This window comes from Pseudopipra pipra, chromosome 28 (assembly GCF_036250125.1).
Source record: "Pseudopipra pipra isolate bDixPip1 chromosome 28, bDixPip1.hap1, whole genome shotgun sequence".
NCBI classification, from domain to species: domain Eukaryota; kingdom Metazoa; phylum Chordata; class Aves; order Passeriformes; family Pipridae; genus Pseudopipra; species Pseudopipra pipra.
The window spans coordinates 1,199,805-1,227,486 of NC_087576.1; the positions used below are offsets into that span (position 1 = coordinate 1,199,805).

Here is a 27,682-nt window from a genome sequence, read left to right on the forward strand (position 1 = left end):
CACAGCGAGGGCACGGGCACACCTGGGAAATGCTGATCTGTTTGGGAACACCCAGGGACTGCTGAGAGCCCCTCACTGGGATTCAGACGAGCAGTGGCTAAAATCACCAGGTGAGAGCATCTGAGGAGTGACTGAAGATGTGGAAAGGAACGGTGGAAAAGAAAGTTCCTCCCTCCTGGCGAGGTAATTCCAAGGAAACTGTGTCAGCTGTCCCTAGGAAATCTCCCTGCCTTCCACTTCCTCAGGACTAATGACAGGAATTTTCACATTAAATCTCCCTGCCTTCCACTTCCTCAGGACTAATGACAGGAATTTTCACATTAAGCCGTGGGGTAGATGAAGAACATTCACTTTCAGTGTTTCCAGCCTTGGGTTTAAGAAATCTTCAGTGCCCCCAAGACCCAGAAAAACAATTCCAGGCACGAAGATTTATATCCTTGACAGTGGGGCAGGTTCACAGGAACAACTGGGCTGAACTGAGGCTTCACTCCAGGTTTAGGTTCCACTGTCCCAGCCCTTCCCTGCCTCTGCCAGAATACCTGGATTAACGAGGGATGGGGGCAAACACAGGGAATGGGGTTGGGTTTTGGGGAAACAACATTCCTGAGCTCTTGATGGAATAACCAAACCCTTCCCAAGGGACTGAGGCACACACTGGGAACACAGGAGGGGCTGGAATCTGGGATCCCTTTGGTTTCAGTTCCCATTTCCAGGCCCGTGCCCAGTGTGGATTAAACAAACAAACAACAACAACAGCCCACAATTAGCATCCACTTTGCATCTAATGAAACACAAGACGAGCTCCTTTGTCCAGAGTTATTTCAAGCCTTGTGTTTTCACCCAGGGCTCCATCCAAACTCTAATGAAATAAATCCCTGGCTCAGAACCACAGGGTTCGTTGCTAGCGCTGGGGTTGGAACCTCCTGCACTTCTGAGCACCCCCAGAACAATCCCTGAGTGGGGTTTGGGGCTGTCTCAGCCACTTCTCACCCCTGGGTTTAACAGGGCAGGTTGTCCTTTCACTGGAAGGTACCAGCAGAGTTTAGAACCTCGAGCTCAGAGTCTCAACCCAGAGCCAGGACTGATTTAACCCAGACCCACTGAATTATTTCCAGCAGCCTCTTTACCTTGATGGGCCCAGAATTAGCCTGAGCCTTTATGGGAAATGTTATTGGCCAAAGCAAAGATGACCTGGTGAGATTTACAGGCTTTATTAACAGCAATAACAAGTTTACTGTCAACATCAGTATGTCAGGGTTTATTGGGAACTCCACCACTTTTATCTGCAGAAAGCAACTAAAATGTCACTCTTCCATCAGATACAATTCCTAACTTCCACAGAAGACAGAGCCTCTGTTTAACTGGGGACTGTGAAGCTGTGTAGTTCAACAAATCCTGAAATTCTCAGTGAAACTCAAACAGCCCAAGGATGTTTAGGCACCTCTGGAAGTTTGTTTTGTCTACGAAACAGATCCGTTTACCAGAGCACACACTCAGGAACTTTGGCAATATCCACTTTTCTAGAAACACTAAACACAAGTAAAAATAACACAGCTGAGGGGAAGGTGGGGGCAGAAACCTGAATGCCAGAGTAAAGCACATCAGAAACCTGGACACAAACTGATCCTCATTTCCAACTCCCTTTCCTCTGGGGCTGCACCATTCCCACCTCACTGGCAGTGCCTTTGCACCCCTTTCTGCTGCATTTCTCCTCTTTATTTTCAGTGGCATCTGCCCAACACTCTCCTCCTTGGCTAAAAGACACACATTTCTCTGGAGTTTATTTTCCCTCAATTAGAACGAACCCCAGTGATGGTGGAGATAAGGGGCAAAAATAACTTCTGAGGGAACCTGTTTGTCTTCCTCAGAAGATGCTGAAGAGCCTGCAGAGTGCAATTAGAAACACAACGTTTTCTTGTTGTTTTTAAAGCCTCTGTAGCAGATTTTTAACCACGACCCACTTAGAACATCTCCCTGCCAGAACAGCCTGGCCGGGGCCATTTTAAGGCATCCCCATTAGTTTCCTGTTAAGATTCAACTCCCATGACAAAAAACATGTTTAAAGCTAAGCAAAAACCCACCAAATTACTATCTGCAGCAGATTTTCCCTTCTCCAGCAACAATTCATCATAATATTTTTAGGTTTCTCTTTTCCCTTTGTTTTTTTTTTTACTTTTCAAGGAGAAAAGCAACCCCTGAGAAAACGAGCCGAAAAATCTGTTTTCGGTTCGGAAGCACGAAAACACCAGAGATTGTCTCAAAACCTGGATTTCTCAGAGAACTCTCCTGGGTTTGGGTAGAGAGCTGAGCCCTCCTGCTCCTCCCCTGCCCCCCCAGAGCCTCACCTCGGCCGCAGGGACCCCCTCGGGGGGTCGGCAGTGCAGGACAATCATCCCCTCGATGGGAACCTCCTTCCCCTGCGGGTCCTGCTCGAAGTTCTTCCTCAGATCTGCAGGATTTAAAGCAGGAACTCATCAGAATCCATCACCCCTCCGAAGGCCACTCCTGCCCCAAGAGCCCTGTGCTGGCTGCAGGGGGAGCCTGCCCTTAGATAACCAAGTGTTACCAATTCCTGCCCAGATCCCATCACCTCCAGCTGGGTTCCCATTGCTCCACCTTCCCAGAACCACCTGAGTGCAGACACAACCCAGGCCAGAACCACGCCTTCCCCTGTTCCAGCTGGGCATTCACTCCCTGGAGCTGCTGCCTTTCCAAAACAGGGGAACTGAAAGCAAAAAACCAACCCTGTGGAATTCTGGGGGTGCCGGGAGAACCAGCTGAGAGAAGCCAAGCCTGGGTGGCCCATGTTCCTGGCACCCCCTGCCCAGGGGAGGGGCTGACAGCACATCCCAAGGGGATGTAGGGAAGGACTGAGAGCAATTCCAAGCAATTCCAAGGTTCTTCATTCCAGACACCCCAGCCCAGCTGAGGGGAAGGAATGTCTCGGCCACACTGATGTGGTGGCAGCACTTCCATGGACAAGTGTCTGGGCAAACCAGAACAGCCCCAAAGGGGAGCTGGATCCAACATCCCGGACCTGCCCCAGGGGTGCCCGGGAATATGGGATGTTCTCCTTGCTGTGGGAGGAAAACAACGCCAGGAATGCTCCTTCCTGCACGTGCTGGGAGAGCAGGGATGTTCCACCGGGAACACTCGGTGTCTTCACACAGTCTCACACTCCACAGGGTGGATTTACTGCCTTCACTCCCTGCCTTGCTCACACCTGCTGAAATGCAGCCCTGGCTCAGCAGCAGCTCCCAGGCAGTCCCACTTCCATAGATTACACAAAATTCAGGAAGACTTGTCTTGGCAAGCTGCTCACTGGAGAGAGATGCACACAGTGCCTGGGTTCTCCTTTTCATGGTTCCCTGTTGATGTTGATTTTTTTTTCCCCATGGATAACCAACATCTTTTCCAGTCCTCTGTTTAAAAAGCCATTCATTAACAGCCAAGCTGCAGCTGTGCCTACAAATGCCTTTATTAGGATGAAAAATGGAGCAAGATCCATCTTCTCATTTTCTCTGCCTCCCCCACTATCACACAGAAATACTCACCTGCTTTTTCCAGAGAAATATAACAGTGCTGCAACGCTCTGGACCTGACTCACAACCCAAGAATCTTTGGGATTTAAGTGCAAAAGAAAAAAAAAGGGGAAGGAAAAAAGTGTTCAGTTCCTCCCTGTGCACCCCAAAGGTGCTGGGAACACGTCCTGGGGAGTGTCTGGACCTGCCAGGCTCATCCCCCGTGCTCCACAGGGCATTCCCTCAGTCAGAAATCCACATCCCAGGTTCCCTCAGTCAGAAATCCACGTCCCAGGTTCTCTCAGTCAGAAATCCACATCCCAGGTTCCCTCAGTCAGAAATCCACATCCCAGGTTCCCTCAGTCAGAGATCCACGTCCCAGGTTCCCTCAGTCAGAAATCCACATCCCAGGTTCTCTCAGTCAGAAATCCACGTCCCAGGTCCAGCAGGGAGGTTGTTCCCCACGGACAGGACAACACAGGGCCCTGGGCACTCAGAGCTCTGGGTGTCTGGGGGGGTTCCAGGCTCCTGCTGCAGCTCTGCCCAGAGCTCTGCCCGGCCCCATCATCCCTGCCCAGCCCCATCATCCCTGCCCAGCCCCATCATCCCTTCCCCAGCCCCATCATCCCTGCCCATCCTCATCATCCCTTCCCCAGCCCCATCATCCCTGCCCAGCCCCATCATCCCTTCCCCAGCCCCATCATCCCTGCCCATCCTCATCATCCCTGCCCATCCTCATCATCCCTTCCCCAGCCCCATCATCCCTTCCCCATCCTCATCATCCCTGCCCAGCCCCATCATCCCTGCCCTCAGGAATTGCTGCTCTTCCCATAAAAAGCCCTGGCTTTCAAGGCCAAGTGGCAGCAGAGCAGGCAGCAGAGGAGCTCAGCTCTCAGCCACAGCACTCAGAACATTCCAGGGTTGGCTGAAGAGCCCCTGGGAGCAGGGACAGGTTAATGGGATCTGGGGTGGCAGCTGGGGGGGGCTGTGCAGGGCTGGTGCCACAGCCTGAAATCCCAGTGTGGCTCCACCTGCTCCTGCTCGCTCGGAGCTGGACTCCAATTGTCATTTTGGGGGGTTGGGAAATCACACAGCGGAGAAAAGTCAATAAAAATTCAATTCAGATAAAGGCCCTTTGCAGCTCAGCAGTGCAGGGGAATTATTAGCTCAGTGTTGTGACAGTTAATGCAGTGAAATAAAAAATTGAATTTATAGGTATTTAGACATTCAAACAGAATCAGCCAGCAACAACAACAAAAAAAAATCTGCCATTTGTAAAATGGAGGAGTTGTCACATTGTCCTTTTTACTTCTCTCAGATGTTTACTTCGTCCTGTTAAACATTTATCTTGTTAAAAGACACCATTTTAGATTTATCAAGAATTGCTGGAACACCAGCTGGGAGGTTACCCTTCAGAGTTTCTCATTTGGACCTCCCCAGCCTTCTCCTGCTGCCCTCATCTCCTCCCAGGAACCATTTCTCCCTCCTGTTGCCTCATTTCCTAGGACTGGAAAGGGAAGACCTGGGGTGGTGATTTAAAGGGAAAGGGTTCACAGCAGTTTGGGGGAAGCAATTCCCTGAATTCTCTGCTGGCAAAGAGGGGCTTCAGGCTCTGATTCTGTCAGAAAACCATCCCAGATCTAATTGCAAGGTCCAAATTGGATGAGGCTTTGAGTAGCTCCACAGTCTCACGGCCACAATTGCATTTGGGTTCTGTCTCTCTTCTGTCCCTCTGGCTATGGGGGCATTTATTGCATTGGCCTGTTTTGCACCTTTCCAGCAGTGATGGGCTGGTTGGGAGTTATGAGCCCACACTGTCACACACATGGGGACAGAGACAAGCCCAGTCTGGGCACTGAACATCAGCTCTGGAGCTAAAGAAGTGCAACATCACCCACCCTGCCTGGGAATTATTTCATTCCCTTCAGCAGTGCTTCCATAAATGTCTCCATGACCAGCACTGAACATTCTTTGTTTCTAAGCACTGTGAGCTCAGCCCAGGGAGAACCAGCAGAGCTCCTGTGGCACCTGAGCTCTGCCAGGGATGTGTTTGTTCCTCGGAGAAAAGAGGGAGGAGATTTTTCCCTCTCCTGACACCTGTCACCTCCTGGGATATTCCCAGGGTGTCCCCCAGCGAGGGCTGCCGTGGCCAGCAGTGCCTGAGGAGCAGCTGGTGGTGTTGGAGCCCAGGAGCAGAGTTCCCCAGCCCAGCCCAGCCCAGCCCAGCCCAGCCCAGCCCAGCCCAGCCCAGCCCAGCAGAGCCGGCACTCACAGGCGATGCGCACGGACGCCTTCCTGCTCTTGGAGGTGCCCAGGTGGCTCCAGGCCACGCACTGGCACCAGTAATCCTCTGGGCCGTGGAAATCCTCCACCTGCTGCCTCGTGACGTTGATGAAAACCTCCCGGACCTTCAGCCCTGCGGGGAGAGAGGCACAGAGTCAGCAGGAGAGGCACAGAGTCAGCAGGAGAGGCACAGAGTCAGCAGGAGAGGCACAGAGTCAGCAGGAGAGGCACAGAGTCAGCAGGAGAGGCACAGAGTCAGCAGGGACGGGGCAGAGTCACCCCAAGCTTTCCTCTTAACTGACAGCTTTCCAGTTTTAATCAAGGCGAAGCTTTAATTACTCTGACAACAATGTATTGCCACTAATTAAGTTCTGTAAGATGAGTAGGGATGTGAATTACCCACTGTGGTCTCTGCAAGCACAGAACACCCCCCCCCCCTCCCTCAGAAACCTCCTCTCTGGTGCCTTCCTCGCCCAGAATGTTTATCTGGAGCTTCACAAGACACGATAAAACTCTTTTGATCTGACATCTTGAAAACCCTTCTGAAGCACAGGTGAAGTTCAGCACTGGGGCCCTTCAGACCAGGAGCATTTGCTTCAGCCAAAGCCTGATGGTAAATTCAAGCCCCCAAGAAGCCTCCTGCACCTGACACCTCGTCCTACACACCAAGTCTGCAACCACCTCTGTGTGACAACCTTGGGAGGGGAAACATAACCCAAATCTGGGCTCAGAGGCATTAGGAATCATTTGAAAGAGTCAGAAAGACATTAAATAAAAATAGAAAACATCTATGCCTTGTACTTCCTTCTTTCTCCTCCTGTGCAGTCCCAAGACACTTATTTCCCCTTCACTGGAAATGAAAGAAAACTCGATCCTAAAGTATTTCGTGCCTGTGAAGTTTATAAAGCAGCAAGAATTCTAAGCCTGAACTCCATAAAAATTGGCTTCCACTTAATCTCAGGCATCATTAACAGCTGGGCATTCACTCCTCAAAGGCACTGGGAAGTCAATGTGCTCCTCTGGCAAACAGCAGAGATGGCAAAAAGCACTGGGAGTGCTCCAGAGAGGGGCAGGGATGGTCAGACAAGCTTAAATACCACTCAACACATACAAAAATACAAAGTATTTGCCACTTTTCTGGCAACAGGCAAAGGGGATTTTTACTGCTCTTCATTTAGCCTGTTTGGCTTCACACCAACACCCAAAGACACTGACAAACCTGTGACAGCTGCCCCAGCTGTCTCAAAAATCACTTTAGTCACTCAAATATTTATTCCCTCTCTGATAAACAAACAAACAGAGGTTTCCCGGTTGTTTTTATTTACGTTTCGTTTTCCCCCTGTCGGTGTTGTTTTTAACAGAGCTGTTCACAAACACTCCCGTGGTTTTCTGACAACAAACCCTCGGGAAACAAACCCAGCCCTTGGAAGGGGCAGCTTTGCCAGAGACCCCTCCCTGCTGCCACTGCCACGAGGATGCCCCATTTCCCCAGCCCAGCTGCCCTGCCAGGGATAAATCCCAGGATCAGAGCATTTTAGAGTGATCTGGAAAGGTTTAGGGTTAGATGAGCCACGGTGAGTGCCCTTGGAGAGCACCTGAGTGCTGGTGACCCCCCCAGCAGGTCTTCCCTGGCTGGAGTTTGGCATCCCAGCACCCCCCCCCCCAGGCTGTGGGACATGGAGAGACATCCATGACTGACATCCATGGCACCTCTTGCTCCCCACCTCTGGCAAATCGAGCCACGTGCAGCCCCTGAGGGATCTCAGTCAGAGCTGTGCAGCTCCAGAGCCTCCCAAATCCACACTGTCCAACCAGGTCACACCCCATCTGCTTAAAGGCTTCAACAAGGGTGAGAAGTGATGAAGTCCTTGACAAAGTGACCTTTCCAGGCTGGCCTGGCCCCACCAGGAATCACTCACCCAGCACTCCAGAGCTCCAAGCCCCTCTGTCCCTGCAGCCTGGGGGTCTGTGCTGCCTGCAAACGATCTCACAGCTCTTTTCCAACCTCAATGATCCCGTGGCAAACACAGCTCAGCCTCCTGCTGGACCCAAACATCTCCAGCCATCCTCCCACCCCACCAGCAGCTGGTTCCCAGCAGGACCTCTGAGGAGCATCTTCCTGGAGAGGGGACACCCCCTGTGTGAACTGCAGCCCTGCTGACCCCCCTGGGACCCCGGGGGCTCCGACCCCTCCACCCCTGAGCCCCTCTGGGCATTTGGGGAAGCAGCAAACAAAGGTCTGAGAGCAGGTTCCTGGTGCATCCAGGCTGACAGTGACAGAACTGCTGACACCAACCCAAAACAGTCATCACCCCCTGATGAGGAATTTTCGAGAAGCAGGAGCCGTTTCTTGGCTCGTGGGCACTGCACATTTCTGGGCAGGCGTCAGTGAATTCAGGCATTTACAGCCCTGGATTTATCAAGGCAGAATATTCTCCTGCCCAGCTCTTCCTCTCATTGACATGGTGTTTAATTAGTCCATAAATCAGCCCACGTTTAATGTGGCAAACAAACAGCACATGATTTTGGGGAGCTGGTGGATCAGCGTTTTGAGAATGGGCCAGGCAGGATTTCAGGTCTTTTTGAAGGTCTCCCAGGTTACTTATAGACAAAATAAATGCATCCAAAACAGCAGAATCTCAGAATTGTTGGGGCTGGATGGGGCCTCTGGAGAACATCGAGTCTTTGGGGAAAGTTATCTTTTGTTTATGGAGAAAGCAGAGCTATTTTCATTTGTTTTAGAAACAACTACAGAAAGCAAACCTATTGGGAGGAGAGGAATATTCTTCATTTTTCATCCCTGTATTTCACCAGCAAACACATTCACCTCCCCTCCTGCATCTTGAGAAACACCAGAAAAATTGTTCCTGGGAAATGACACCCAATGAAAAATCCATGCAAATAAAACCAGGCACATCATAAACAAGAGCAACATTTTACCTGTGACTTGAATAACTCTAATAAGCACTGCAAGTCCAACCCTTTAAATTATTGTGCAAATTATAACCATCATCTTTTGTTTTACAGTACAGCCGTACAGAATATGAAATTATGGCTGTGGCACTGATATGCTAATGAGCTTTCTGCTCTGCTGGATGGTTTAGCTGCAGATAGACTAATGCTGGCAGCAGATGAATAATTGCTCTCCATGTACTAAACACAACAGAGCTGCAGAGAACTTCAGCATTTGTCAGCTTTATTTGTTTAAATGAGGAAAACACTGACAGCAGTTATTGCTGTAATCCTTTTAGTTATCAGACAAGGAAACTCGAGTTACTCCGGGCAGGGCTGATGCTCTGGTGAAACCAGAACTGGAGGGTTTGCAAAGGCATTCTGGAGTGCATGGGCAGTGCTCAGGCAGGGAAAAGAAAGCAGGAGGAAATGAATCAAGCTGTAATTATTATTCTTTTATCACGGCAGCATCTCCAAGCTCAAGCTCTCACTTGATGAGCCAGGGAAGAGAGACAGCAAAGTCCCTGCTCTGCCACGTTCAGGGACTGAACAGGGGAGGCAGATACAGAGCAGCAAATGCACAACAGAGCCACCCAGAGCAAACCCTTGCAGACATTCCCAGGACATTCCCAGGCAGGCAGCACGAGGCACAGCCCAGAACTACAAACTCCCTTCCTCTCCTGCTGTTCCTCCATTTCAGGTTCCCAGTGACTCCTGTGCTAGCCTGAGGTATTTAATTTCCCCTCCCATAAAAACAAAACCATGGAAAACTGGGTTCTGTTCATCAGGATGACAAACAACCCCCTCCCCATCGTGTGTCCCCCCCTGTCCCCTGTGCAGAGCTCGGGGACATCCAGCAGGACACGGTGCCTGCAGGTCCCACTGCCAGCAGCTCCTGGCAGGAGTTTACAGAGATGCCAAGACACATTTCTCTCACTCAGCGCTGAATTTCCCCTTGTTTGGGTTCCTTGTTGCTATTTTTCACCACTTCTACACCTCCCCTCAGAATGTGAGTCCCACACAAACAGAGGAAGGGTGGGGAGGGACAGATCCTTTTGCTGCAGTGCAGCCTCCCCTCAGCGAGGGACCAGAACCCCCCTGCAACCAAAAGCACCGGTTTTGGCCCCAGTCCCAGTGCAGTTTTTCCAGATGGAGCTCACACAGCACACAGAACACTGTGTGTGCCTGGGAACAGACATGTTTATGCCCCAGATTCGACTCCAGAAAGGAGAGCACTGCCAGGACACACATTCATTCCAAAAAGCCCAGGAGTCTGCTGTTCACTGAGGGCTGAGCTCCAAAATAATTCATGGCCACAGATCCACCACGGGGAGAGAAGAGCCATGTCTGTCCCTCAGCACTGCCCTGCACGTTGCCTTTACCCCCCTTTCTGTGTCCCAAGGACCGTTGGGGCAGTTTTGGGAGCTCCCAGCCCCTGCCCTGTCTGCACCACACTTGTTTTGAGAGACCAACCCTCCATCCCCGGGCTGAACCCACACCTGCCCCACTCCTGTGGTCTCGTGGAAGGTGTCCCTGCAGGGCTGGGAACGAGATGGGCTTTAAGGTCCTTCCAACCCAACCCATTCCATGGTCCTGCCCCCCAGCCCCCCTTTGCTCAGCCTGTGCCCCCACGGCTCCAACCTCAACATTTCTGGCATCATCTAAAAAAAAACCCTCAGTGTTACTTTATCTTGTTTCATTCTGTTATTAATCCAAGGCTTAGAAAACATAATTGCAGCATTCACAAGGCACATTTTCATCAGCCATATGGAAGGAAAGCTTTCAGGGACGAGATTTCTCCTCTATTGATTCAGCAGTGCCTGCAGAAGTAAAGGTTATGCCTATTAAGTTATTTCCGAAAAGGTAACTGTAAAAATTAAAATTCTTCCAGATTAGCATTTACAAAAACCTTCAGTACGAAATTTCTTCAGAATATGTCACTTAGAAAGAATGCCAAACACCACTTTAGGAGATGCATCCTTCTTTTTAAGTGGCGTTTTTGCCTCTAAAAAAAGGAATTTCTTGTATTGCCAGAGAAGATGTTACACACACACACACACACTGCTATTCCAAGGCCTGGAGTTGCCTAGCAATCCTGGAATTTCAGAAGAGGAGAAAAGCAATAACAAAACAGAATTGTGAAGTCACAGGCATTAAATTGGTTTGCAGTACTTATCAAGATGCTGCTAAATGAGAAGAGATCAAGGGGAGTGATGGGACCTGATCAAACCTGATGATCGTTTCCAGCCCTCTCCCTTCTCACTCCCTTCTCCTCCACACACACTTGCACTCAGAGCACTTCTGTGAGATATAAAAATATGGGGTTTTTTTATATAGGCGTTGTAAGATGTCCAAGTTCCAAACACTGGACTGGAGTATCGGGGTCTTTTTTCAGCCAGAGAAGGGAAATACAAAAGTTCCTAAAAATTAAACTCTTTTGGGGCCATTTTGTCCCCGGGGGTTCTTTTCTCTCTCTGGGCTAAGAACAAAGGAAGGTCCATCACCTTTGGCAGGGGATGCCTTGCAGTCAATTAGGATAAAGGGAAAGCCCCTTTTCAGAGAAAAGAAACCTTTTCAGGCAAAAATGAATACATTAAACTTATCTGGAAAAGGGTGGGATTTTGTGAAACTAAGAAATGTGTAAGGTTCAAACCCAAAGGGTCTTTTTCCCCGGAAATCTGATGAGGGAAGGTGTGAGGGAGCAAGAGAAATTCTTCCCTGTTTCTTTGTTCCCTGAGTTTGTGCCGTCCTTCTAAATTCGAAAGAGGGATTTTTTTTCCCCACAGGCCCATCCCCAAGAGTCTCAGAGGAGCATCCAACCCCTCCTGGAGCTCTGGCAGCCTTGGGGCTGTGCCCACTGCCCTGGGGAGCCTGGGCAGTGCCCGATCCCCCTCCAGGGAAGAACCTTTTCCCGGGATCCGACCCGTCCCCGCCCTCACCGGTGGCCTCGTCCAGGCTCTCCTCGGACACGTGCTCGTTCTGGTGGACCCACTCCCCGTTGCACTTGAAGAAGATCTGCATGGCTGGCTTGGCCTTGCAGCGCAGCACGATGGGGTTGCTCTTGATGATGTAGGAGTCGTCGGGCTCCTCCATGAAGTGCGGGAGCGTCCCGGGGGCGGAGGGGATGGACTCCGGGAGGGCCTCGCTGTTCTCATTGCCTGCACGGGGAGGAAAGGGAAACAGAGATGGTTTTCATGGGTTTTCACTTTTTTTTTTTCACGTTTTTCACCCTTTGTGCCGTTTCTCTGATGAAACACCACTTGGGGGTTTTGTTTAAAACTGATTTAAAGAGGAGCCGGCAGCTGTCGGGTTGTGCTTTGCGAGGACAGACAAGCAGAGTCAAAGAATTTAAGTGTGAGAACTGTCAGGAAAAGGGACAGAAAAGAAGCATCAGAATCATCAGAAACTGCAGCACCACAGTGAACAGTTTTACAGACAGAGAACTGAGGCAGAGAAAGATTAAACGACTCACCCAGGGTTGCCCAGAAAGTGTCTGTGGAAGAAGGAGACACTAAACCTCCCTCCCTGGAGTGACAGCCCGGTGCCTGAACTCCCAAATCTCCCTTCCTGCCACTGAATTTAATTTCCTTTCGCCAGCTGCTGCAGGTTTAACAGGGATCAGCGTTAACCACAGACATGAAGAGCTCCCTGCAGCACTGGGACAACCAAGCTGCTGGTTCTTGCCCTCCCAGAGGAGATTCTCAAGGGGGTTTTACTCTGCTCCCATTGCCTGCAGCCCCTAAAGGGGATATCAAAGGGGAAGAGTGGTTTCTGTAGGGCCAGAAACTGCAAAATAGTGAGTGTTCTGAGCCTCACCTTCTGAATTCCAGGAGCCCTGGAATCCAGGCTTTTCCTTCACTAGAACTTCTCATCAGGTCAAACCTGGGAAATTCCCACTGACTTCCAGCAGGGCTGGAATTTATCTCGGTAGTTTGTCATTCTTTTTTTGAGAAAATTCAGAGAACAGCAAAAAATAATGTCAGAAGGGATTGAATTGTGATGGAAGGTTGGAAAGCACTGAACACATCCAGCCAGAGGATGAGAGAGGAGATGAAGGAACCCAGGATCAGAGAAGGGAAGAGCTGAGGGCACCAGGGATGTGACTGAACCCAAACAAGGAAATTAAGTCAGATGAGAGGGAAGTTATGAAGTGAGTCTAAAAACCTCCCCAGGTCTAGTAGATGGCAGGATAATGAGAACATCCTTTGTCTTTGTTTCCATTCAAGCCAGGCCCCTGTCCCTCAGCACTCAGCACTGCTGGGTGTGCAAACACTCTGAGGCTGTGCTGGGAAACCACAACGACTCAAACGAGGCTGGTGCTTTAAACCACCTTCTCAGCGTTACTTTGGAAAACATTAGCACAAGTTTGAGTGTTTTACCACTGAACATTGATGCCAATTTCCATCTTGTCAATCTGCAGCGATGGCGTGTCCCTGCAGGCTTTATTAAATCTGTGCTTTGGAGGAAATAACAGAAAACTGTCATTCTGGGGGTTTGGAGAGGCTTGGAAATCCCACACTGCCATCAGCGCTCCGAGTGCTTCACGAGGCAGCAGCTCTGGTGAGGAGGGAGAGCTGCAGACAATCCCAGCAGGGCCACTCAGCTGGAGAACTCTGGGTGACCCTGTGCCATTCCACTCAATTTGCTATTTAGGGCAAGACACAAAGGGAGAAATCCCAGCCCCACTGAAACTCAGGGCACAAATCTCCTCCTGGATTTAACGATCTGCCTGTGACTGGGTGGTTCTGGGCTGGGGAAGTGGCTCCTTCCCAAGGAAAACCTTTCCCATCCCGAGGTCAGTCAAGGTGCCTCTTCTCACTTAAATGGAGCTCCATCAATGCCCTTGAAAACCAAACTGCTGCAGATCCCAGCACACAGAGGGAGAAATGACTCTCTCTCCCCAGCAAACAGACAGATATTACTACATTTTGCTCCAGGGTCAAGTCCTAAAACATGTAATTATGAGGCTATTACTGATGCTCCATAAATGCACATTCCCAGATAAATAACATTTCCTCCCAGGTAGCTGCTGAGCAAAGCAAAGCCTCTCCCAAAGTGCACTTAATACATGGAATTTTAACTTAATGCCTCTTCCTTTTGTGCATCATCTTTCTCATGCCCCAACCTGAAAGCACCTGGAACTTTCCAAGGGCTCTGACTGCCCACCTCTGAGGGTTTTTCATGTCCAGCCCCCAGTTTTCAGCATTCAGGCCCTTCAGAGCTACAGAAAAAGGGCTGTTTGGGTGCAGCAGGGAATGACAGAAGAGCAGACCCTGAAACACAATTCTTGTGGTTTTCATTGCTGGAAAATTACCTTTCAGGAAGTGCTTTGTGCTTTATGCTCCGCACACGGGGCCAGGAGGGACTTTAAATCTTTTTATGGCAATCACAGAAACAAAAAAGAAAGGGGGGGGGGGGGGAGAAAGTTGAGAACAAACATTAAATTCTTCTATGAAATAAATAACCTGCTGCTGTCAGACCACATTAGAAAATGTGGACAGCAGCAGAGAGGGATGAGTCAGTATTTCACAACTGATTAGGGTATAATTTAAATGTTAAAGTGACATTTTAAAACAATGAAGAACTGAGTTCTGAACTTTTTTTCTTCCAAGTGAGCAATTACTTAAAATAAATAAGTAGCATTATTCTTTCCATATTAAAAAAAAAAAGTCAGAAGTGTCCCAAACAAGCCACCTAACTTGTAATAAATACAACAATAATACTGGGCAAAGACTTCTCCCAGGGGGAAACATCCCAACCCATCCCATCCCAACCCATTTTTTTTCCTGGATATCCACATGTACCCTCCAAGGAGGAACCACTTCTGCTGTTAAATCCACCTGTGTTTCCAGCTCCTCCTGCCAGAGGTGCCCTTTCCCAGGGCAGTGAGGAGAGAGGGACCCTCCCGACCCCTCCCGCTGAGCTGGTGCAAATCTGCTGCCCTGGCTGGGCACAGGAGGCCACCCCAGCCTCAAAACCCAGCACTCACAAGGGCAGGAAGAAAAAGGAGCACTGGAGGGAAGTGAGGGATTGGGTAAAACTGCAGCACTCAACGTGCTCCTCTCTGCATTTCACATCTTTGTCAGAATTTCCAGCACAAGTGCTGCAGATCCATCTCAGCAAGCCAACCTCTGATATCAGTGTCTCTGCTTCACCAGCCCCTCTTGCTTCCCATGGATATGAAGGATAAACTTCCAGCAGCTGCACCATAATCCTTCTCATCAAATATTTGGGCGACAGGTGGAAAATTGTTCTGCCAGCTGAGGAAGACAAAATCCATCCCTCCTGGCAATTTTCTGCAATGAAAACTCCAAAAAAAAAAAAAAAGAATGTGCAATAAGTTGTGGAAGCAAATCTGGGATATTATCACAGGAAAGCAGTGTGCTCAGAATCTTCAGCTGCAAACTCACCCTCCTTATCTGAATTTTAAAGCCTCTCACTCCTCCTCCTGTGTGCAGGGGCCGAGATGTGGAGCTGGGTGCTGCCACTTGAGACTCCTGGTTCTACACCTGGGCTCTTCCCAGCTGGCTTTGCTCTGGAATGCACTGGGGCTGCTTTGATCACCCTTTTGTGGTTTGTTTTTTTTTTTGCATGATCGGGGAAGTCTGACCCCAAATCTGGGGAGCAGGAGGGTGACAGTCCCTCAGTGCCACAGAGCACACATGGGGTCCCTCGACCCTCCCTGAGCAGAAAAGCTGTTTGTCCCCAAAACATTCTGATTTCTGGAGGCTTTTCCTACACAAACCCTTTCCCCCCCAGCTTTTCACCAAAGAGCAGCATCAACATTATCATCCAAATGCCTCCTCTCACAAAATCACCAAGCAAGGACCCCGGGGCACCCCCAAGGTGTGGCTGTGCCTGTTGTTCCAGACCCACAGAACTCTCCCCCCGTGGGCAGGACCTCCCCAGGGAGGATTTTTATTCCAGTATGAGCAAGGCCATTCTCTCAGCTCTCATTTATTCCACCTTCCCTGCAGCTCCCAGCCCTCCTTCAGCCCCTGCTCCCACGGCAGCACCACTCACTGACACCTTCCTTCCCCTAAAATGGGATGGAGTTTAAAAGCATCACACCCTCATCCACAAATTCCAGCCTTAATTCCTCTTTGTCAGCAGCAAAAGCACCTCTGCAGCTCCTTGCAGGGCTGCACTTCCAGCTCCATGGAATTCAGAACAGGAACTTGCCACCAACCACTCTGTCACTGGGCTGCAGGAGAGGAGGGCATTTATTTTCACCAATGAGGATTAATATGTTCATAAAACATTCCTGGTCTGTTCTGTGCCAACAGAGATGAATGTGTGTCCTATTGTAATCCCTTATGTATTCTAAATTTATTTATATCTAAGCTATACATATTTATAAAAATGATCTATTACATTTATTAAATATTAAGTGGGTTACAAACTTGAAGAATCTTTCCCACATTCATGCATTTATTTAACATCCAGATTTTTTTTTTCTTTCGGCAGTGTGCAAGCAATATAAATCTTTAAAGGGGGAAAAAAAGATTCTCCAGCATTCTAAACAGATGGATCTGCAACAAAAAAAAAAGTTTGCCAGCGTTGTGTGAGGAGTTATCAAACTTCTCCTGCCTCGCACAGCAACCTTGGTGAGAATCAAACTCCAACATCAGTCACTGTCAGGAGGGAATTACGGAGTGGGAACGAGGGATGGTGTCTGAGCAGGCAGGAGGACAACTCCAAACACAAAAGGAACTTCCCCTCCCACATCCCCCCTTTTTTTAGCCACAGTTACCACACACAGGAACGGGGAACAAACCATGAATCACTGCCCTCCTCTGGGTTTATTTAAAGGTCTCCTTTCAGAAAGGTGCAAAGGGAATGAGAACCAGGAGCTGGGCTGGGATCAGAGCTGGGACTGCTCGACCAGGGGAGAGCCCAGACGAGGAGCAAAGGGAAGAGGAGCTCCTGTCTCTGAGGAGCAGGGGAAGAGGAGCTCCTGTCTCTGGGAGCAGGGGGAAGAGGAGCTCCTGTCTCTGAGGAGCAGGGGGAAGAGGAGCTCCTGTCTCTGAGGAGCAGGGGGAAGAGGAGCTCCTGTCTCTGGGAGCAGAGGAGCTCCTGTCTCTGGGAGCAGAGGGAAGAGGAGCCCCTGTCTCTTCCCCCCCTGAGGTACCAAAAGCTCCCTGAGCTCCTCCTGCACAGCCCTGCCCTGAGCCAGGGCAGCCTTGGGGATGGACTGACCTCTAAAAACACCCCAAACAACTCCTCCCAGGGAAGAAGAAGAAGAGCATTTCTGCTCAGAAGGAACAATAATGAATTAATACCACTAACCCCCTCGAACAGAGCCCAGGCTGCAGTGCTCAGTGCTCACCTGTTCACTGCCAAACCCACCCTTCTGCTTTCCCAGTCACTGCCACCAAATACCAAACTCCTGGTGCTGACAAACACAACTTCCAGAGGAAATGGATTCACAGGAGAAGGAGGGGACTCCCCAAATGAACTCACACTCCACTGCAAATGCTGTGTCTCACTAATGCTGCTGCTCCTGCCGTGCTCACCCAGCACAGAGCTGTGGCTGGGAGCAGACCTGGCTTCACTTCATCTTAATTACTGAGACACAGATCTGGGAATGCTCATTTGGGGGAAAAAAACCCCATCAGCTAAGAGAGAAATAGTTTCATTCCTTCTGGATTAAAGGGAGAGAGCAAGCTCTGAAAATGTGCCCCTTGTTTTAATGCTGAGAGTCTGAGAGCGCTGCAGTAATAAATACATATATTGAAACACAATGGAGGGACACTCAGTGTAATTTTCATCTACTGAGTCTTAAATCCCTAATGATCTAATTAAAATTGGACTAAAGAATGCTGCAGTTATTTCTGCTCCTTCAGGTAACTCAAATTTTATAAGAAAATAGGTGCCATTAGGTGTTAATAGACATCATTTTAACTATAGCATCCAGTGCTGAATTTAGATAGGAGTTTAGAGGAGAAGGATATTAGATTTCCAAATCCCTATAAAATCACGTATTGGCTGAATTTGCATTTCCATTCCTTGCTGCACTTTACACAAATTAAATAGAGAGATAAATCAAATTTAATGACGGATCTTTATATTCTGAAATTTTGTTTTGCTGTGACTGGGGAGACAAACTTTATCTGCAGTTAAATAATGCAGTTTTGGAAGCAAAGTTTTATAAGGCTTTGTCTCACAAAAAAAAAAAAAAAAAAAAATTAGGTATTTCAAATACTGCCCAGTTTTTGAAGTCTCCAGTGTCCCCCATAACAGGAAAGATCCCAGGAGTTGATGTTTTCTACTTATACAGGGAGACTTGAGCCATGGAGGTGTTTTAGATCTCCCTGTAAACTCAGACAAAGTGGGAAATCCATTTCTTTGGGCTCCAGAGCACCTTTGTGGTTCCCCATTCCGGGCTGGGCCTGCCCTGGCTGCTCTTTTTGTACTTTTTACAGGTGTTCAGCTACAAATATTTCATGGAACAGCCACTCCAAGCAATTAAAACTGAACCAGCAAAGCACTGCAGCTCTGTAATGTTATTTACAGAGGCCTGTGGGGCATTTCAATTTATTTGTGTCACTGTAGTTCTCAGAAGCTGTTTTCTGCACTGGAACATGACAAGATTTCTGCAGTGCCCTCCAGTTAATTGTTGGAAGAACTAAAGATTTTGCAACTCTCGTTCCATTCTTCTCCTTCCCATCAGAGAGCTTTTGCTAAACCTGGGAAGGATTTGGGCCAAGATTCCCCTGCACAAAATGAGGCAGGAAAAGCCTTTTTGGTTTTCCCTGGGTTTGCCAACCTTAAAGATGCTTTGAAGAGGAAACCTGGGGAGTCACTCGACAGCCACCGTGGCCGTGGGACTGGTACGAGGAAAACCATAAAGGAAAAGAGCTTTAGGACTGCTGAGTTCAGCTGTTAACTGTGCAGTTGGGAATGCAGGGCTGGGAATGCAGGAAACGGGCTGGGAATGCAGGAAAAGGGCTGGGAATGGAGGAAAAGGGCTGGGAATGCAGGAAAAGGGCTGGGAATGCCCTCCCAGAGCCTGCCCAGGACCAGCAGGGCAGGACCCCGGGAGACCCCCCAGCTCAGAGCTCTGCACTCCACCAGAGCAGCCCCTCCTGCCAAGCCCCCGTTTCTGGGCTAACTCGGCACAGAATCCTTTCTCACTCACTTGTTTACCAATTTCTCCACTTCTGTCCCCATTATTCCCCCCCTCCCTCTGCCTTGACAGTGAATCAGAACCCCGGGGTGGCAACACCCGTTTGTGGCTCTGCCAGAGCTGTGACTCCCTCAGCTTTCCTACCTGTCCCAACCTGAACTTAAACTGCCTGTTTACTCAGCCACCCGCGGGGGAACAAAAGAATCCCGAGAAAAAAACAAAGGGAAAAGTGAAAAACAGCCCCCTCCCAAAAAAATAAAACTCCACTTGGAAACCACTCTCCCGCAAGAGCCTCCCACGCCGAACGCCCCTGCAGCTGACAGCTCTGCCAGGCACAAAGATTAATAATTTTCAAAACCTGACATTTTCCATCTGAATCACGAGCTACTTTTGTGAAAAAAAGCTTTTCCATATCCTGCTTCTCACGGGGAAGGGGCATTTTAGGCTTCGGCTGCTTTTGTCATGCTAAAGACCAGGCAGAGTTACAGCTGCGGGCTCCGTGCTGCAAACACGCACTTCTGGGGGGAGAGACTGGAAATCTGGATTTCCATGGAGCCTCCCTTTACGTGTCTCAGCCACATTCCCTGGGACTGACATCGTTCCACTGGCAAAACACACCTCGGAGCACTGAAACTCCCCCTTCCTCCCCTCCAGTGACACAGAGCTCTCAGTGTCTCAGCTCCCCCTCGCACCAAGTTCCTCTGTCAGAGTTTTCCCCTCTGTCTGCCCCTGGCTTCAGCCAATTTTACCAAACGCTGCAGTTTCTGCTCTTTTACGGAATCTCCACGAGGATATTTTTTTTTTTTTTAACATATTTTTTACAGATTTTTTTTTCAAATTTTTTAAGAGTCCCCCAGAATTTTCCGACACAAGCTCTGGGACCTCGACCACGGGGAAAACTCCTGCATCACATTTCAGCCTTTCCAAGAGTGCCAGAACACACCTCATTTACCCTCTAAAGCAAGACTGGAAGAAACTCTGGAGGGGAGATTTTGGGTTGATTTCCAAAGGGAGTATTTCTGCCTTTTTTTTTTTTGAATTCTGTGAAATCAGAACTTCACCTGCCCTGGCTCCACTAACAACCCAACATTCCTTTGCTGCATGGCAAAAGGGAACACTGTGACCCCAGCAGTTTTTCCAGGTGGCTCCAGGGAAGGCAGGCCCAGAGCAGTGATTTTCCTCAGGCCTTGGCCAGGGCTTTATTTCCTGCAGAGAACAACCTTCAGAGTCCCTCCAGATTCCAACCCACGGTTCAATTTTCCTGCACTGCACTTCTCGCCCTGTAATACAAGGCATTACATCCTTTGCAACTTGCCCTAAAATTGCTGGTAATTTTTTGTGGTGGATGAGCCAAATGAGCAAATCAAGCCAGCCCCCATTTGCAGGGTTTTGGTGCCACTGGGAGCGGGACCATTTCAATTTTGAAGCGGAGGCAGCTCGATGGCTCGAGAGGCAGCTCCCTGTAATTCAGGCTGCAGGCTGAAGGATTGGCTGGATCAAGAATGGGTCAGAAACACAGACCCTGGGACTGGAATCTGTGTGGTTTTATATAACCCACAGCTGGAAACCTGCTGATAAAGTGCCTTGCTTGTCCCTGGCAGGGCAGGGAAGGGGGTGAGCAGCCACCTCTGCTCCCTCCCAGCTCAAGAGCCGCTCTCAAAATGAAAAGGCAGCAACAACATCCCACAACACTCCCATTTTTTTCCCCCCAGCGTGTCAGATTTTATGGAGTATGACATTAAAATCCATCTCCTCCGAGCTCCCAAACACACTATTTAAGTTCAGTTTCTCAGTGTTAAGAGCTGTGGTGCTTTATTGGCTGCAATAACCCTCAGCTCTCACTTAGGGAAGTGATGGATGAGGCACCCACCCCTCTGGCAGCTGCTCCCAGTCCAGCCCAGTCCAGCTGGGCTTTCTCATGCCCCCTGCCCAGCCCTGCCCTGGCAGGCAGAGCTGCTGAGGGACACAGTGGGAAGCAGGATGTTGATCCAACAACACTCCCCCGACTCCCTCATCCCCCGTGGAAAGCAGCAGCACGTGTTTACGCCCTGGAATGCTGCATTTCCATTCAAGCACTGATTATCCCCTGCCCTCCAACCATCAGTTTGCTGTTGCACCTCTCAGGAAGCAGCAGCACAGCCCCCTCCAGGTGAGGCTGGGCTGGTTTCTCCATCACTACCAAAACACTCCGTGTCTAGAACCTTCTTTTCCTGGCACTGTGTGAACGGCTAAAAATAAATCCCACCCGATGACAGGGAGGCAGCATTAACTTTCCAATTTAGCACAGAACAGCTCTCAGACTGCTTTTAAAAAGTCAATGAGATTTAAGCACATGCTTGACTTGCAACTTATGCTTACACTGGTTTGCCAAGTCTGGTTAATGTGAGGAGCTGCACCCCGTGAGTGAGGGACGGTGTGACCTCCCCAGAGCTGCTGTCACCTGATGACAGGACATTTAAACAGGGTCTTATTTAGAGACATGAATGAGAGTCTGAGCCAATATCATCCCTCTATTCACAAATACTTGGGATGAGCAGCATGGAAAACCCCACTGGTGGAACAGACTCCCTGCAACTCGTCTGTGCTGGAACACTTGGGAGTTTTAGTGCTTCCCATTGATCTACATCACAGGGAACAGAGTGAAACACGGCACAACACATATCCTGATGCAATATATGATACTCAGTATATTCAAAAAGACAAATACCTCTAACAAGAGGGTGGCAAATCCATTCTGGTGCTGAAAACCCCGAGCGTTTTGTCACGCGCACGGAAGCAGCTCTGCGAGATCAACAAACACTCACACGCTTCATGTTGGGAACTGAGAACACAAAGGAATTATACTGATGACAATCTTTTTTATTAATAATGTACAAAGCCTTTCCTCATCATCTGAGATGGCCTGTCAGAGACAGAGGCATTCTCAGTGGTTTTTTTTGAGCAGAACAAAGCGCAGAGGTTTTCATCTTCCCTTCCAAATGCCAACTGATCCTAAAAAGTCTCGCAAACGCCGCTGATGCCTCACCTTTAATAAAGGCTGTTGAACAGAAATACCTCAGCACAGATACATGACTCACTGAGCCAAGTCATGGGAGATGAGCTGACAGCTAATCCCCCCCGTGCTGCTGCACCCATCCTTCCAAACCCTGCTCCCTGCCTGCCTTCCGAGGAAACCACTGCCCTGGAACTTCCCTGGGGTGAAAACACGCTCCCCTGCCCACTGAGCTGTTCCTTTTAGCCCATTGCTACAGCAGGAGGGAAGAAACAGCCCCCCTGGGAATGTGCCAGCCCACAATCCCCTGCCCCAGAACATCCCGGGAACACCTCTGGGTCACACCTGGAGCCCCGGGAGCCTCAGCCTCTCCTCACCTCCTGTGGGAAGCTCTGCTAAGGACGTGGAGTTATTCCAGAACTCCCTTCAAACGCCCCATGAACAGCACCCCTCTCACATCTCTGGATGACACAAATCACTGGTTCCTTCCCTGCTGCCTGAGTCACCCTCCCCTGGAGTTGTTAACCCGTGCTTGTCGCCCGCTCGCTGAGCAGGAGCCCTTTTGTTCCAAGACTTGGAGATTTATTTGTCAAGCCTGACAGCTCTGATCTAGTCTTGCAGAGAACATCAGTGCCTGAAAAGGGATTTGTGCAGTCACGAGCTGCAGGAAATAGCCAAAGTCACGGCAAAGTTTGATATTTGAAGCAAGAGGGAGATAAACAATATATAGATAAAAATCCGCATTTCCATAAAAAAAAGACTCACTAAAAGGGCCTGAAAGAGTGGTGGAACAGCGCAGTGATAGATCTCACATCTGCTTAACACGTGATTTACAGGTATTACAGAAGATACACCCATCTAGATTCCACCCAGGCATCTTTCATTCCACATCCTGAAAAATCAACAGGTACAAATAAGACACATTTAGTGTGAAAATCAGATGGCCTTTGCTCTTGCCCATGTGCTACAGTGAGGGGGGTCACCTCAGGCTGCACTTAAACACAGGAGTTTGGAAAACAAGCATGATTAACCTCATCACATCCTCACAGGGCAGCTATGACATATTTCAAGTGATTTTCCTCATCAGAAAACTCGGTCTTGTGGTGAGAGAAACGTCACCTGTGGGCAAATTCACCACCACCCAAACACCCAGGACCATATCCAGAGCTCCTAGATTAGATTCTCAGACACAGGAGTGTCACACACTCTGAACCAACCCTGGGGTAACAGCTGGTTGTGTGTCTGGGCACACAACCCCTACCACACACCCACAGGAGTTCTGGCCAGGCCCCCTCTGGGGGGAAGGTTCAGATCCTATTTAAGTCAGAACTGAACCCCCAGACCTTGTCACTACCCACAGACAGCCCCTGGATCTGTCCACACCCATGACTGGCTCTGACACTGGACATTAACCTGAGCTGGGGCAGGAGCCCAGGAGGAGCCAGCCCAGGGGAGAGGAGCTGCCAGGACTCTGAGCTCTCAGCTTGGCCACGCTCCAGCCACACCAAAAGCTGTTTTGTCAGTGCAAGGAGAATAAATCAGGGATGTATTTCACCCCTGTGAGAGCCAGGCAGGCGGCTCATCCATCATCTCCCATCAGAGGGAACTCCAGGAAACAGGAGCAGAACAGGAGTCGATAAAATGTGCTTAAATACCACCCAGGCCTCTCCTGGCTGGGCTTTTAATTTGGCAAATAAATGCCTTCCTTGGGGAACACAGCCCGGAGCCCTTCCCAGGCGTGGATTAAGTGCTCTGTGAGCAGTGCCTGCTCAATGGATCTCCCTGGAATGGCCTCAGACACTCAGCCTCGATCTCCCTGCTGCTTAATTTCCCACATTAAAAGGTGCACGTGGGGGCAAGAAAACTCTGGAGTTAAAAATATAACCCTTTTAATGGTTTTATTTAATCTGCTAACTACACAAACAGGGGATGTGTGTCTTGCAGGCGAGGAGCAGCAGGGTGATAATAACCAGGAAATCTAGGAGAATACACTGTTAATTAGGCTGAGTTTAGCCCCAAAAGGCACATTCTGTCTCTTTTTTGAGGGCTAATTAAGAATAATATCGAGGGGGAAAAAAAATCCCCGTGTATGAATGAAGCAGGTTGGGCAGGAAAAGGGGCTTCTGCTGCAGGGTTCTTACATGGCTGGGAGGATTTTCCATTCTGGTCATCTCTTTATTGATCTGGCTTTAAAGTAATGCACACTAAAAGGTGAATATTTCATAAGTTTTTCTTGTGGTGATATAAAATCTAGTGCTCTGGCCACGAAATGAAGTGAAAGAGGAAGAAGGATGCTCAGAGGTTTCAAAGCCTCAGTGTCTGTGGTCAGAGCTTCACTTCAGGAGGACTCAGAACCAACCTTGAAAAAAAAACCAAACCCAAACGAACCCCCAAAAAACCACAATGAAGCAACACCACAATTCACTGTCACTACATCCAATATTTGGGACAAATCAGCCAAGAGTCTGGAAATAAACAGCTCAATTCCAAATATCCAGGGGAGTACAGGGAAATATCCAGGGAGGTGGTGGTTGTTGTGATCATGGAAACGTTCCTACTTTGGTTGGCTGAACTGGAAAAATGCAGCAGGTGCTGCTTTTTTTTGCTCCTTTCAAACTGTATTTTCCAGTTAGGAAAATGCAGGATTTCTGTGAGATGAAGGACTGATGTCATGAGCCCCCTCTGAGGGTAATCCTGCACCCCCTGCTCCTCCAGGACAGCTCCCTCTGGATCACAGCCCCAGCCCTCAGGGGCAGAGAGGAAGAGGAAACAAAGCAGCCCAGAAATTAAAATGGAAAAAGGTACAGAAAAAATTCACCTTTATCCACCGAAACAACCCAGCCCCTCCAGCCTCTGAGGCAAAAGGATTCCTTTGAACAGAGGGAGGCTGGTGGAGACAGGGCGGGAAAGGAAGAGGAATTTATTTCTACTTCAGCCCAAATTCAGGAAGCACAAGGAAAGGGAGATGCTCAGAAGCAAAAGCATCTCCTGGAGCAGATGTGGCTGTTCCCTTTGGAAGGGACAGAACCCACCATACGGTGACAACACACACCCAGCCCATGAGGGATCCTCACAGCGAATTCCCAGGTTTTGATGGGCATCCTGTGGGCTTTTAACACCAATTTATTCCGAATAATAAAGGCAGCAAAGCTGCCAGACATATGTTATTTGTAGAATCTCGTTTCCCTGCTGTTGAAATGACCTTTGCTGTTTTTCACTAGTGTTTGCCTCCAATCCGTGTCTGGCACAGTGCTGAGGTACCAATCCCAATTCCAAGGCTGCTGGAATGCTGGGATGCAGCCCAGGGTGGGATCCAGGAGGGAGGGCTGAGATCCCCTGGAGGGCACAGGGCTCACAGCAGCTTGTGCAGAGGACAGAGGGCACTGGTTCACCTTCCCTCTGGATATAAGGATTCCTACTCCATCACAGATTTTCCATTACGAATTTTGCAAAGGCGAGGAGCAAACCTTTGGATTAAATAATTCTGAGGCTGCTGGCAGTGCCAGGTAGGGCTGTGATGGCCCCTCTGAGAGGTGGGACCAGTCACCAAACCCTGCAGGTCCAGGGCAGTGCATTCCCTGCCCAACACACTCCACTTCCAACGGGGAAAATGAGCAATAAAGTTTAGCCCAAAGGTGTGGATCAAACCCTTGTTTCCCCCTGGTATTAAACAGCACAAACTACAACCTGTTCACGGGGTAGCCACAGTTTCACTTGCAAAATTCCCTCCTGCCCATCCCAGGGTGGAGGTGGGAATTCCCTGGGGGGCTCAGTGTTGGCCAACAGGTCTCCAGGCCCTGGGAGAGAGGACATTTATCCACCAGCAAAGGGCCTCCAGCACAGCCCAAGAGAGAGGCCAAAGGAGGAAAAAGCATCACTCTCAAGCCAGGGATTCATCCCAGGGATTTCCGTGGCTGATTAACATCACCCACCACAGTGGGAGAGTTCCCATCCTCCACCCCATCACCCTGCAGCAGCAAAGATGAAAGATTCCTTTCTGGAATTGCATAACCAAGCTGCAGAAAGGCCTTTGAAAACACACACACAACTGCCTCCGTTCTGCTATCGCTGGCAGAGCTCATCCATAAATTAGCTGGGGTTATGGAGGCTGCAAGAATAACTTTTTATTCCCCACATGCTTCCCCTATTATGCTTAGTAATGCACAACACAACACCCGCACTGACAAGCACCAGAGGGAAAAGTAATAAAAGTAGCAGTAGGGAAGTAGCAAAATGAGAAAGAAACTGTTCAGCAATCTTTAATGAGGTCCTTCTGGCCCTGGCTGCAGCTCTGCAGAGCGAGGCAGAGAAACTCCACATAATTAAAATAAAAGCCCTCAAATATAAACTTGATCAAGCCTCAGTTTTTTTAAGGCAACAACGGACTGTTTCTTTTGCAAGCGGTTCTGATGTCAGAGAATAATCTAAGGAACAAATCTCCATCTCTCTCATTTTTATTACATTTCAATTTGAAGCCCTGAATCTTAAATTTGCTGTGTTTGGAATGGACAGTCCCACTCCTGTTTGCTCTTTCTTCTTGGTTCAAGAACAGGAATTCTCACCCGAGTACAACTTTCTACCTGGCAGTGGCTTCTCTGTGGAGTGGGAAATGTGCATTTCAAAGGCAAAAACAAACAAAAAGGAGGGCAAAGCAGCCCCCAGTCCTGGCTCCTGGCTGCACCTTGATAACCTTGCCCCCAAAACCACTGAGCAGGCACTGCCCCTGTTTTTCCAAGGACACTGCTGTGACCCTCTCAGGGCAGCTCCAAGGGAGTAGGTGCATTCCTGAGGATTTCCTGCATTAAGCCAGGACAGACACCCCTGAACCCCAGCCCTGGTCCAGCCCCACAGACACGGGGGCTGCTCGGGGACAGATCCTCTCCCTCCCTCAACATTTCCTCTCCTGATGCTCCACAAAACAGAATCCCAGAATCACTGAGGTTGGAAAAGCCCTCCAAGGCCATCAAGTCCAACCTGTGACCAACCTTGTCACCCAGTGCCACATCCAGTCCCTCCCTGGCACCTCCAGGGGTGGGGACTCCACCGCCTCCCTCCTCCCTGTGTTTGTTCTTCCATCATCTCCTGTCACCCCCCCCTTTCCCCTTGTCCCCTGGACAGCAGTCACACTCACAGTACTTTTTATGTCTTTTTAAAAGCAATATAAATTTTTATCTCTTCCTCTGTGGTGATACAAACAGAACAGGCTAAACATGGCAGCCCCTGGGAGGGCTCTGATGGCCTGGCCCTGTTTTGTTCCCTAAACCTCCCATTTTATGGGCACTGAATTGTCACTGTGAATTATCACCTCAGGTGATGACACAGCAGGTACTAAAGCCCTTCCTGCTGCTGGGATAACAGTTGGGAGCCATTAAGGGACAGGGGAGGTGGAAAGGATGGAGGTGCAGGAGGAAGAAAGGACGCAAGAATCGCTGCCTTTAATATTCATTAGTGCAAAACTGAGGCACACAAAGGCATTTTTCAGTGCCTTCTGACAGCCTCTGATGCACCTGGAATGAAATAATGCAGTTGTGAGGCTGCTGGCAGTGCCAGGTAGGGCTGTGATGGCCCCTCTGAGAGGTGGGATCAGTCACCAAACCCTGCAGGTCCGGGGCAGTGCATTCCCTGCCCAACACACTCCACTTCCAACAGGGAAAACAAGCAACAAAGTTCAGCCCAGCACTGAAAAGTTGCTCAAATGATAATTCCACCAAGCAAGAATCCTACTTAGTCTCAAAGGATGATATGATTCAGGCACAGTTCCCTGGGACAAACACGGGACAGGGGTGTCCCATGGCCAGGAAATCC

At 49.4% G+C, this 27,682-nt stretch overlaps 1 protein-coding gene across 2 annotated transcripts in view; it reads right to left on the reverse strand.

Annotated features, from left to right (window-relative positions):
- Nucleotides 1-27,682, reverse strand: part of UNC5D (unc-5 netrin receptor D) — a 93,994-nt gene that overhangs the window by 41,146 nt on the left and 25,166 nt on the right. For both annotated transcript variants that reach the window (XM_064637981.1, XM_064637980.1), the window contains exons 2-4: nt 11,696-11,914; nt 5,794-5,937; nt 2,346-2,449 (exon numbers count right to left, since the gene is read on the reverse strand). In XM_064637981.1, the coding sequence (XP_064494051.1) occupies nt 2,346-2,449; nt 5,794-5,937; nt 11,696-11,914 (467 nt within the window). The remainder of the gene's footprint in view (nt 1-2,345; nt 2,450-5,793; nt 5,938-11,695; nt 11,915-27,682) is intronic.